Source organism: Crinia signifera, chromosome 6 (assembly GCF_055691185.1).
Source record: "Crinia signifera chromosome 6, ASM5569118v1, whole genome shotgun sequence".
In the NCBI taxonomy this organism is placed as follows: domain Eukaryota; kingdom Metazoa; phylum Chordata; class Amphibia; order Anura; family Myobatrachidae; genus Crinia; species Crinia signifera.
In genome coordinates, this window is record NC_139222.1 from 219,814,980 (window position 1) to 219,828,686 (window position 13,707).

General features: G+C 45.3%; 1 protein-coding gene across 6 annotated transcripts in view; it reads left to right on the forward strand.

Annotated features, from left to right (window-relative positions):
* The first annotated feature begins 7,899 nt into the window (after positions 1–7,899).
* The window catches only part of LOC146008979 (WASH complex subunit 2C-like), a 39,076-nt gene continuing 33,268 nt past the window's right edge, over positions 7,900–13,707 (forward strand). For 3 of the 6 annotated variants that reach the window (XM_083148863.1, XM_083148866.1, XM_083148864.1), the window contains exons 1-4: positions 7,900–8,359; positions 9,523–9,687; positions 12,459–12,524; positions 13,035–13,208. In XM_083148863.1, the coding sequence (XP_083004989.1) occupies positions 8,249–8,359; positions 9,523–9,687; positions 12,459–12,524; positions 13,035–13,208 (516 nt within the window). In that variant the 5' untranslated portion in view covers positions 7,900–8,248. The remainder of the gene's footprint in view (positions 8,360–9,522; positions 9,688–12,458; positions 12,525–13,034; positions 13,209–13,707) is intronic. The other 3 variants (XM_083148862.1, XM_083148865.1, XM_083148867.1) reach the window with 1 other exon arrangement.

The window sequence follows — 13,707 nt, forward strand, 5'->3', positions numbered from 1 at the left end:
CGCTGGCTGCCTGCGCTGCCCGGAAGCCAGACCGAGCAGCAGCAGCACAGGCAGCCATGACTGACAGACGCCGCCCGGCCTCACCTCCCGTGACGCATGGCGGCGGGGACCGGGCGAGCAGGCTGGGCAGGAGGGGAGGCAGGCGCCGGCGCTGCCCGCCCCGGGCGTACCCGCCACACTAGTAGCAGGGACCATTTGCGGGGCGGGCCGGCGGCGCCAGCCAACCAATCGGCGCCCGGAGCAGGAGCTCCGGTGGCTCCGCCCTCCCTATGCCTCTGCATGTGCGTTGTTCTCGGTTCCAAGTGTCTCACAGGTTTGTTTGTATCAATTCTGCTGCTGCATCACATTCCTGGCTGATTAAGCACCTGTGAAAAATCCTGACTACTGCAGTAATCACAGACTAAAGCTCTGTACACAAGGAGTAATGGGCCCCATACATCAGCAATCACAATTAATGGATTTCCAGATCCAGGGATTTTTTGGCCAGATAAATGGATTCTACAATCTATTTGACTTGCCCACACATTACAGATTTATTTCAGTGATCGGCAGATATTTCCATCTAAAGATTGTATCTTCATATATGGAAATTGCCCAATCGATTGTCATTTCAGCTGTTCATAATGTAAATAGATGAAGACGAATTGGGAATGCCCACACATATAAAAAAGATCCGCAGATAATACCAAATTATTTAACATGTTTAAAAATCTGATTAAGCGATTGGCGATCCCTATTAATTTTTGATTGGGATTGCCAAAAGGGGGAGCCCACACATCTAAAATTAATTGTGGCAATCATCTCCAGATCTGATGATTGTCACAATTAATTGCTGATGTATGGGGCCCATTATATGATGTGTTTCTGTCTGCATAGTGGACTCCTCCATGTTGAAAACCATCAGCTGATTCCTGTACACCTGTCCACAAACTCCTGTGACCCACATGATCCAAGTAAATCCAGGTAATGCTACTTCCTGGTTCTGTCTATCCCTTTCCTGGTGTATATAATCTCTAGCAGGGAGCTTTGAATGGATCCAGAGAAATTGGAGGCCATCACAGGGTGGAATCAACCATCCACCCTCAGATCCGTCCAGTGCTTTATCGGTTTTGCTATTATTACCCGAAGTTTGTTAGGGCATTCTCTACACTCATTGCCTGATTACAACATTAACCCAGAAAGGTGCTAATCCGGCTAAATGGTCCAAAGTAGCTTCTGTTGCCTTCCAGCTCCTAAAGAAAGCCTTTGTGACTGCCTTGACCATTTAGCAACCAGATCTTAAAAAACCCTTTGTGTTGGAAGTTGATGCCTCTAATATACAGTAGGTGTGGGGCAGTTCTCTCACAATTGGCCAAGGATGGGAAAATGCATCCCTGTGGATTCTTTTATCACAAGTTCCTACCAGCAGAAAATAATTATTAGATTGGAGATCAAGAACTGTTAGCGATCAAGTTGGTTCTTGAGGAGTGGTGTTATCTCCTGGAGGGAGCCAAGTACCCTGTGACGATTTATGCCTATCACAAGAATCCCCTGTATATCCAGTCTGCTCAATGTCTAAATCCACAACAGTCTCGTTGGTCCCTGTTTTTCTCAAGGTTTAATTTCAAGATTCTGTTTCGCCCTGGTTCCCAGAATGCCAAAGCAGATGCCTTGTCCATGGATGAGGACGTCATCATTCCCAAATCCAATCCTATTATAAGTCCCACAGCCTTTGCCACAACCGTCCTGTCACCTGTGCAACCCTAGGTAAGACCTTCGTGCCTCCTTAATTACTTCCCAAGTTACTCTCCTGGGCTCATTCATCTCTGTCCTTTGGGTATCCTGGTACCCTGAAAACCTGGGAGATCATCCATTGGTTTTACTGGTGGCCACAGCTCTGGAAGGATGTTAAAGAATTTGTTGCCTTTTGTCCAGTATGTGCGCAAGAGAAAACCTTCCGCCAGACTCCTGCTGGTACCTTATTGCCACTCTCAATACCCAATTGTCCATGGATCCATATTTCAATTGACTTCGTTTCTGAATTGCCCAAGTCCCAAGATTATGACACTATAAATGTCGTGGTGGACAATTTTCAAAGATGGCCCATTTCATCCCAATGAAGGGCCTACCTTCAGCTCCCCAGCTGACACAGCTGTTCGTGCCGAACATCTTCAAACTGCATGGTCTTCCAATGGACATTGTGCCCAACCGTGGCTTCCAGTTCGTCACCAGATTCTGGAGGGCCCTATGTAAAGTGTTAAAAATAGAGCTTAAATTTTCATCATCAGCATACCACCCACAGTCAAAGGGGCAAATGTCACCCACAGTCAAAGGGGCAAATGGAGAGGTCAACCAGGACCTCAAGACCTCCATCTGCCTGGGTCGGTCTGCTGCCCTGAGCAAATTTTGCTAATAACTTTAGATATCACACATCCACTGGTCATACTCTGTTCTTCACGGACAACATCCACGTCCCCTTGCCTTTGAAGATTTACCACCAATGGAAGTACCTGATGCCAAATCGGCTTACAGACATTTCTCCCAGGTCTTGAAGAACATACATCTCTCTTTGAAGAAAGCATCGGAGAGATACAAATTCTTCGCAGATCATAAGAGGTGAGCTGTACCCGAGTTCAAACCAGGTGACAATGTCAGGCTGTCCACCCACAATCTAAGCTTGCATGTAACGTCTATGAAGTTTGCACACAGGTTCATAGGTCCGTACCCAGTGACACAGAAAATTAATTTTGTAGCCTACAAGCTCAAATTACCACACTATCTAAGGATACCCACTCCTTTCATATCTTTTTGCTGCAGATTCTCATATTGAATTGATCCCAGACGTCCTCTCCTGTGCTTCCTAAAGTATGCACCCACAACTAGTCTGGAGTTCGAGGTCTACTCCACCTGCAGTGCACATGGTTTTGCCCATTTTGAGATTAAATTTGTACTGAGATCAGATCTGAATAAGGGAATAAGGCTCCAGGTTCCCTGTTCCAGTGTTCCTCTGTTATACCTGTGTGATCTGCTGCTGCTGTAATCTAAAGCTCCCTGGTTTAGATACAAGGTAACCTGCCAGGTTACTTTCCAAAGCTGATTAACACCTACAGCTCCCAGGGAAAGAGGTCAGAGCATTCCAGCATCACTCAGCAGAGATTGCTATTGGCTCCCAAAGCCATTACCATCATCGACTCCCTAGTCGACACAGGCATCGATTTTAAAGTCTTTACTGTCTGTCTATGGCTCCCAGTCCATCAACATCCCTCCGGGTTCCAGGCTGGCAAAAACCCTCCGGTTTCCAGGTCATCGACATCCCTCCAACTCCCAGGCCGTCTACATCCCTCCGGCTCCCAGGCCGATGCAGTTCATACATTCAAACCATCAGCAATTCTTAGATTATCTGGTCCAAGTCCAAAGTACCACTGTCTCATGTACACAAGCACCCAACATTTACCATCTCCCGTGATTGGCCTGTTAGGTGTGGGAACTCAGTCAGAGGGCCGCAACCTCGCCACCGAACGCAGTGAAGTCCAAAACTCCTTGTGGGGTCCCTGTTGAAAACCAGCAAGCCAATACAGACTCGCCATCAGTTCTCAGACCAACCATCGGATCCCAAGCTGCTATAATCCATTATTGGTTCCCAGCCCGACTATCGGTTCCCAGACCAATTATTATTATTATTATTATTTGTTAACTGTTTCTTATATAGCGCATACATATTCTGCAGCGCTTTACAGAGAATATTTGAACATTCACATCAGTCCCTGCCTCAGTGGAGCTTACAATGTATATTCCCTACCACATATACACACGCACACAGACATTCTAGGGTTAATTTTGTTTGGAGCCAATAAGCCTACCAGTATATTTTTGGATCGTGGGAGGAAACCGGAGTACCCGGAGGAAACCCACGCAAGTACGGGGAGAATATGCAAACTCCGCACAGTTAGGGCCATGGTGGAGATCGAACCCATGACCTCAGTGCTGTGAGGCAGTAATGCTAACCATTACACCTTCCGTACGACCAATACAGATTTGCCATCGGATCCCAGTTTGAACATCGGATTCCAGGTCGATAACTATCGCCATCAGTTCCCAGACCGACCGGTCGAATTCAGACCAATATATATTGTCACCATTGGTTCCTAGACTGACCATTGATTCCCAGATCGATAAACCTCACCATCGAGTCCAGCCCAACCACCAGTTACCAGGCCGATATTCTACAGCATCAGTTCCTAAGCCAAAGTAACACTGACCACTGATGTTCAGACCGACCCCTGCAACACCTAGATGTTTACTATCACTCTCTTTTCCCTGTCAGTGCTCCAAGGTTTCCAGTTCATCAGACACACATAGCTTTGGGCAAGGAGACATAGGGCCTTATTCTGGTTCACTCCTTCTGGAAAATTCCTTCTTAGCTGGACAAAACCATGTGCACTACAGGTGGGTTAGATGCATAGGTGAATCTGGGGGGTGGTCCGGGCGTTCACCGGCCCACCCATTAGACCGCAGACCGCACACAATTTAAAGCAATGACAGCAGGACAGAGAGAGCTGTGTGCTGCCTGGCTGTATATGTTGAAGAGGTATGCTCTGCACCTGTCTCCCTGAGTGGCAGTAGCAGCACGTCCTGACCCCAGACAGCCATGCCGACCGTGAGCTGCCCTGTTAAGCACCGCCTCACAGAAAGTTTCTACAGATAGTGAGCTCCTATTTGTTTGCGCTCCAGCGTAGAAGAGCCACTGACAGGATGGATGAAGTGAGTGGTGCAGGGCGGCATTAAAGAGGCAGCGCACCCGACCTGTACCTCTGGGCGCACCCACATGGAGGGAACGCTGTTGGCGGCGCAGCAGCGGGTGCGGCAGCACACAGGCAGTAAGGGGATATGGGAGTTGGCCACACCACCAGCAGGAAATACCTGGCCCTGATGACCCAGGAGTTGTGGGCCGTAACCAAGGTACGGTCCAATCCCACTTGACAATGAGCATAAAGCAACAACCCCCTAGCAATGAGCATGTACAGTAGGTAAGTGGCACTTATGTGTCAAATATGTAATGGGCATTATGGTTTGTCATGTAGTATTTAATGGGCATCATGATGTGTGGCACAATGTGTAATGGGCATTATGCACTTAAGTATAAATGGCATTACACCATGTGGCTCTATGTGTAACAGGTATTACGGTGTTTGCTAAAATGTGTAATGGGCATTAAGGTGTGTGGTATGATGTGTAACAACATGCCCCTTTTGTGATGCCATACTCCTTTACATGAGGCCACCCCCCCCTTTCCCCACACGGCTTCGGTGCTCAGTGGTCTGGGACCATACATTACCATATTTCTAGATTCGCCTATGTTAGATGTTACTTGTGCAGAGAGAGTTAGATTTGGGTGGGGTTTTACTTCAAAGTTACATCCATATTGCAGTGTAAAATAAAGCAGTCAGTATTTTCCCTGCACAATAACTCACCCAAATCTAATTCTCTCTGCACATGTTACATCTGCCCCCTGCAGTGCACATGGTTTTGTCCATCTGAGAAGGAATTTGCCAGAAGGAGTGAACCAGAATAAGGCCCATAGACAGAGGGATGTGGCCTTCCTGTCCTGCAGCAAAACCCGATGCCCCTTGTGGGGTTCCCTGGTGAAGACAAGAGGCAGGTTAGACCCCTTCTCCAATTCTGTTGTGAAGTAATTCTAGTGGGAAAAAAAATCCATACTGAATGAAGAAGGGGATTCTTCACCATTACACCAGGCAGCATTCTCATCCTGCTTCCCAGCCTGCCGCCAGTAAATTGCTGTCCGCATGCTGATTGGTAGATAGCTCCAGCCATCCACCAGAGATCAGCATTCTCTATCGGTCTCCCAACTGCAGCAAAACATGACCCTCTCCAAGTGGCACACACTGCTCTGCTCCTGGACTTTCCTCTTAGTGTATGATTGCCATCACCTGTGTTGAACAGGTTAAGCGATAAGAAAGGCGTTTCACCACAGGTGATGTCAATCATACATTAAGAGGAAAGACCAGGAGAAGAGCATTGTGTCCCTCCTGGAGAGGGTCATGTTGGGAGGTATGATATATATATATATATATATATATATGCACACATACAGGTGAACAGAGGTTGACATATACATATGGAGCCAGCGAAACAGTGAATGGATGTCAACATGCTGATTGATGGATGGCTGGAGCTATTCACTGTATGACAGCCATTCACTGTATGGAAGCAAGTGGAGAGGTGACATGGAACCACAGGAGGGGCATGTTATTATTTTTTGTGTTTACCATTTTTTTCCCCATGAATGGGTGTGGAGGGGTCCCAATTGCATTGCTTGCCCCATGGCCTACAATGCTGATAAGATGGACCTGAATTACAGAGGATTTGTTTCCTCCATGCCTATAATGGAACAATATATAAAATTGAGGCGCGGACTTGCGTGCCATTTGGACTATGTTATGTACATTTTACTGTACCCAGTGCAGCAATTGCTTATTTAGATGATAGATGGGCATCACTTTCAGCCAGGGTTACCACCAATCTGGGATTACTCACCCCCCCGGCAATAAGCATTAATAATATTCCGCCCCTTGACAATGAGCATTAATAATATTCCCCCCTCCCCTTGGCAATGAGCATTAATAATATCCCCCCTGGCAATGAGCATTAATAATATCCCCCCCCCCTGGCAATGAGCATTAATTAAATCCTCCCCCATGGCAATGAGCATTAATTAAATCCTCCCCCATGGCAATGAGCATTAATTAAATCCTCCCCCCTGGCAATGAGCATTAATTAAATCCTCCCCCCTGGCAATGAGCATTAATTAAATCCTCCCCCCTGGCAATGAGCATTAATTAAATCCTCCCCCCTGGCAATGAGCATTAATTAAATTGCCCATGGCAACGAGCATTAGTTAAATTCCCCTTGGCAACAAGCATTGATTACACTTGGCAATAGGCATTTGTTCTCCCCCTTGGCAACATGCATTTGCGCTCCCCAGTGGCATCAAGCATGAAGGCCCTGGCATCAAGCATGAAACCACTATCAATTAAAATGTAGGTAAGCGGCACTTATATGACATAATATCTAATAGGCATTACGGTGTGTGGTGTATGTAATGGACATAACAGTGTGGGGTATAATGTTTAAATGGGCATTACGGTGTTTGGGATAACGTGTAATGGGCATTACGGTGTTTGGCATAACATGTAATGGGCATTACAGTGTGGCATCATATGTAATGGGCCTTATGGTGTTTGGTATAACATGTAATAGGCATTATGGCATGTGGTATAATATGTAATGGGTATGCGACAAGTGCAATAGGTATTCAATTTTTGGCGCGCGCCTTTGGCGCACACTGTTCCTGTTTAGAGAACAATAAAAATAGAGCCCTGGCATGTCATGTAATGTGCATTATGGCATGTGGTACAATATGTAATGGGTGTGTGACGTGTAATAGGCATTACAGTGTAAATTTTGGTGCACACTGTCCATGTTATCCCTTTTTTTTTTTTTTTATTGTTGAATCCAGGCATAACTTGTAATGGCCATCACGGTGTGGCATAATATGTAATGGGCATTGTGGTGTGTGGCATAATGTATAATGGGCATTACAGTGTGTGTGGCATAACATGTAATGGGCATCGTGGTGTGTGGCATAGCATGTAATGGGCATCGCGGTGTGTGGCATAACGTGTAAGTGTCATTATGGTGTGCAAAATCAAGAATAGAATTGAAGCAAAGGTTAAAAATGGATAGGATGGGTCAAGGGGCGGAGCTAGTTGTGGGTCAATGGGTGGACTGTGGGTGTGTCAAGGGGCGGGCCACCCTACTTTCAGCCAATTAAACACAGATTTACTAAAGTACAAGTGCATTGTATGAGTGTACTATACACGGCATAAGGCCATTATAGTGTGCGGACCAATATGAGGAGGGTGTCTCTCTGGGCTGACTGCCCTTAGTAGGAATCACCCCAGCCAGAGTTGCTCCGTAAAGAGTCTAAACTCAGACAACAATCTTCCTTTTCACTGCTGCCCAGCCGGTCACGTCATCGGAGCATGTCACATGACGCATGTCACCTGACATGAGCTCCAACATGGCGCCTGTGACAAGCTAGAGACAGCAACCGGAGATGCCATAAGTCCCTCTCCTACTCACCGTGTAACGTTCTCCGCCTCGGCTCGTCCTTGCCTAGTCTGCCTGCTTTGTTAGCCGGCTGAAGGGCGACTAGCAGACAGCGGTGGTGGTTCCCGAAGGCTCAGCCATGAACGGTCATGTGAGCGCTGCGGCAGAGGAGCCGGTGTGGGAGAGACCCTGGTCTCTAGAAGAGATCAGGAGGAGCAGCCAGAGCTGGTCTCTTGGGGCCGATGCTGGGGTGAGTGCACTGTACTGTAGGTGTGTGACAGGCACTCTGCTGCAGCTCTCTGGGTAAAAGATCATGAAACAAATGTCAAGTCATTTAGTTCATTCAGAAATGTCTACACTGAGCTGGAGGATGACACAAGAATACTCAGTCACTATATAAGTACATGGTATATACAGTAAATACCCTTTGTTGGTATGTTCTAATATTTCCTAGTATACTTCATGTGAGTGCACATTATTATTTATTTATTAACAGTTTCTTATATAGCGCACACATATTCCGCAGCGCTTTACAGAGAATATTCGAACATTCACATCAGTCCCTGCCCCAGTGGAGCTTACAATCTATATACATTACCCGGCATGTACATACTTTACAACACGGGTGTCAAACACAAGGCCCGCGCGAGGAGATAGCATGCAGGGGCAGTGTGTTCCAGCTCCTGCCTAGGCCACCTCCTCTCACCCACCCCCCACCCCGTGCGCACTCGCTCGCTCGCCGGAGCTGCGGGGTTGGTTGCTGGGACTGGGACGTCACGCAGCTGGCGATCCGTGCTGGACTGCTGGTAGTAGCGGTAACCGTGTGCGAGGCGGCTGACTGAAATAGGTTAGTAGTGTATAGCTCGGGCTGGTCGCTGTACGTGGGGATCTCTGTCACTGAGGGTGACATTTACACACCAGGCCATGCTCTCCTCTAGTCACTGCGTGTCTATCTTGCTAGCCCACATTAAAATGTATTTCCCAAAATGGTGTCACCTCCTCTAGCATCCCTAAGGCAGCTCTGTACCTTCTGTCCCTGTCTACCACTGAACCCTGCACCTCAATATAATTAGTACTGGATGTGGAATTAAATTTCTGCAGCATAGCTCTGTGTTTGATGGCCCACCATTTTTGTTATCGCATTATTGTTATATGCATGTCCTGTTTCATACTGCTTTAAAGTACACCTTGTACAAGTTTTCTGTCATTTGTACTTTTGGGGGGACCGGCCCTTTGAGGGTGACCAAACTGCTGATGCGGCCCCAGATGAATTTGAGTTTGACACCCCTGCTTTACAGGATGGGAAAGTGTGACACACGATTTTACTTCAATCAAACTTTTGTTTGTTTTGGTCTTTACAACACTATAAAGTCAACTCGTATAAACAAACTTTGTATTTTTTGTTTGTTTTAGCTCCTACATTTTCTCAGAGAGTTCTCCCACCAAACCATATCAAGAACCCATGATATTGAAAAACAACTGGATGGACTGGTCCGCGAAGCAAAGACAACGGAGTGCCATCTGCACAACATCTTCAATGATTTCCTCATGTTGTCCAATACTCAGTTTATCGAAAATGTAACTATTCTTTTTCTAAACTAACTATATAGCATTTCAACCCTAATGGTGTGTACGCACAGTGAGATTACCTTGCTATTCGACTTAAGATTCGAGTGCTATGCAATCTTTGCTATCTCTGTACTTCTTACATACAATTCTTGCTATCTGCATTAGATTTGCACTATATAGTCATTGCTGCCCTGTCTATCTGGGTTTCAATTTGTTCTGCCATGGGAGCGCAAGGTACAAAACCTGTGCGATCTGCATGCGATTTTGACTATACAGTCAAAATCTGATGCTGATTGTACTCATGTATACACACCATTACTTATCCATACCAACTTGCAGTAGATGTTGTCAAAATGATTTTGTTTTTTGGTTATACCAGTGGTTCCTAAACTTTCCTGAATCAGGGCTCCTTCAGATTCAGCATTGTTTTCACAGTACTTGTAGTCCAAATATGTTACAGAAAATTTTTATCGGTCATTCCTACATTATGTTCCTTTTATGTGCAGGTGTGTTTAATTTCTTCTTGTCCACTTATGAATGGCAGCCACTAGCTCTGGTTTTTATTTCACACCAATAATATATATCTTTCTGTATGACTACATGGTTCCCCCACCTGATTGTATTGTTTATACTGTTTACTTATTACCCTCCTGGCTGCTGCACAGCAAACTGGAAACAAATTCCTAGTATACGCAAGTATACCTGGCCAATAAAGCTGATTCTGATATGTTTTGATTTGGTACAGTTTGAGAACCACTGGGCAGCACTGGCAAGTATTAACAGATTGTGAATACTGGTTTTAACTATATAACTCCTTAATAATAGCATTTGACTATAAACACAATTGGATGCATTTTTTAGTATTACATTTTGTAGGTTTTTCCATTTATTTGGGGAGCCATTCACATATTTAAATTTACGAATCCTTTTTTGTTTATTGTAAACATTTTTTTTTTTTTTTTGCTCTGACTAGCTTAAATGCTTGTTGCAAATTTGTAGCCTATTCAGTTGATATTCGATTTACACTATGCATTGGTATCAAATGTGGCAAAAAAAAAAAAACATTTCATACACATTCGATGTCTAATGTGAACTATATAGTCCAAATTGAAGATGAAACCTCACCATGTGTACACACTATAAGGGAAATAAAAAATACAGATGGAGAGCCTCCCGCTCAGCCTGCAGGATCGGCAAATCTCCTGTGCTGGCGCAGGCTTGCGGTCAGGCGCTCCATCTGACGGGGTTTTGTGAGCGTCTCATATGCTCGCATGTCCCTGTCAGCACGGTGGCAGGGAACGGATTCCCTGCCCATCTCCGCTTCAGGGCAAGGGGCAGCGGGGACCCGGCAGAAGGCTCCGACGGAACGGGGCACGGGAGTGGCTCGCTTGCCCCCTTCCGTCGGCTGGTGGCACCTGGCGAATGGCGATAAAATCACCAGGAGCAGCTCCACTGTTATCTCCAATCTGTACCAAGGAAAAGTACTAGTATACATTTAAATTGCCAGCAAAGGTGTGTTTTTTTTTTTTTTTTTAATATAGCTGTATGAGGCAGCTGAACCACAGCTGATGGGATGTGGTCTCTAGGTCAACACTATAAAGTTTGACAACTAAAGGTTGACGGGGCTTAGGTCGACAGAAGATCGACACAAGCATTAAGTCAACAATGGGAAGATCGACAGTCAAAAGATCGACATGAGTATTTCAGTTTTATTTTTTGTGCCGACATGCGGTATAGCATACCCTGCCATCCTCTATTGTGTGGAGGTAGACTATAATAGCCTGAAGCATGGCAAGTGCAGCGGTAAACTGATACGGTGTCCGTGTCAACTTGCATTGGAATTCGGGATAAAAAAATTAAAACTCATGTCGACCTAATGCTTGTGTCCACCTTCTGACCCTGTTGACCTTAGCCATGTTGACCTAATGTATGTTGACCATATGACCCATGCCCCAACTGACATGGCCATAAGATCTAACCACCTCATACTAAGTAACTTTACTCATTTCAGAAAGTACAGAAGAGTCTTCCACTATCTTTGCTGGGCTTGTTCATTGCCTACATCTGCAGAGTATATTAGCCACATACTTCTATAATCAGGCGGAGCTATTTATTTTCATTGCCCTGAGATTTATCCCAAATCGCTTGCAGAGATGAAAAAAAAAACAGAAACAGGATCTGCCTAAATCCACAATTAAATGGCTTAAGGACGCTAGAGAAAAATAGTAATAAATGTATAAAATATGCTGGAGAAACAGTCAGCATCTCGGAGGTCAGGATGCCGGCGTTCAGGATACCAATGCCAGCATCCCGACTGCCTTCAGATGCCCGGTGCCAGATCGTCGACTAGATCAAGCATCCAGATCGGTAAGTATATAGGGACCGCTGCCTTGCGCCTGTGAGGGGGGGACTTAGCGTTAGGTTGCAGAGAGGGGGGTTTGGGGTAAGGCACCTGCAAGGGGGGTAGGATTAGGCTGCAGTGGGGGCGGGGGGTGGATGCTTATGGTTCTTGCAAGGGAGGGTTAGGGTGCTTTTGGAGCCCCTCTCTGGATGCTAGGTTCCGTCTTATGACTGCCAGCATCCTCACAGCCAGGATATAATATGCATCCCAAAGGAACACCTCTCTTAAAGTAGTATGCTTTGGGAGGTCCTCCTATATTAATTACACTTACAAAGTACAGTCTGTCCTCATTTGGTGGTGATGTTATGACTGTTTAAATATCTGTACAGCCGGTATTACAGTTTTTCTGCTTGTCTTTCTTTCAATGTTTTGTTTTCAGAGAGTGTATGATGAAGAAGTTGAGGAACATATTGTAAAGTCTGACCCGGGAGAGAAACCTGAGCAGGTAGCTTTCAGCTTCAATTACTAATTAAAGACTACATTTCAGTTGTCACTTGTTCAGTAAGATAACCACCTACACAGCATTTATAATTCACTGGGATTTTGCCTAGTAGAGTAGCTATTAGTTTTTATACTTCCAACTGTACAGTATGTACCGTATGCTTCAAAATTTCGTCAGTGATGTTTAACTAAGCTTCAATTGATTGACTTCAGATCCTTTGCCGGCAATAACTAAAGTGATTCATGTTCCTCCACTAAAGCCCTGGCATTTTTAGCGGATATTTTGCACATCTCTCGCAGCAATGTTGGCACTCAAAGGGTTAAAACAGAACTTAACCTTCTGCGCGTGTGAAGTTGCACAGCAATTCAGGTCATAGGAAAAAACAAAAATGGCATACTTATAGTTTAGTAGTACGGTGTACAGTATATAGTGCATATTAATGCTGACCTAAAAGTACAATATAACGCTGAACTATTATTTAATAAAATTATTTAAATTCTTGTCATTTTAAAGGAGAAAACCCGAGAGCAAAAAGAAGCAGAATTAATTCCAAAGATCCAGGAGGCTGTAAATTACGGATTACAAGTACTGGAAACGGCATTTGAACAACTTGATATCAAGGCAGGGAACTCCGATTCTGAAGAGGAAGAAGTGAATGAAAAAGTTGAACTTATTCTGGAGCCAAAGGTAAATGGGAAGCTTAGATGTAATAGAATAAGCAACATTAATCTGTGTATGGTGTAATAAAACATGAAAGAAAATAGGACACACTATGAAAGAGAGATGAAAAAGAATACACATATTATATGCAGTTTATATGCTACATATAGGACCATATTCTGGTTAATTGCGTCCACTAGCCGCCACGCTTTCGTATGCAGCCACATCATTTGATTGTCGCCGACCATCGAAAGATGTGGAAGGCACACGTACATCTAAGGTTACTCTGAGGTAACCTTATATGTGCGTGTGCATTCAGAAGGAAGTGGGTGGCCAGCTGACATCTGGTGAGGTGTTCCCATGGGTGCAACTATCCACCACCGCCCCCCACTTGGCGCCTTGGGTGCGTGCACCCAGCAAACAGTGTGCTCGCCGTAGGCACATGCGCTTACGCAAAGCATCGGTCCCTGTGCGAACGTATGCTCCTTGCGAACAGACCAGAATAACCCCCATACAGTATGAAACT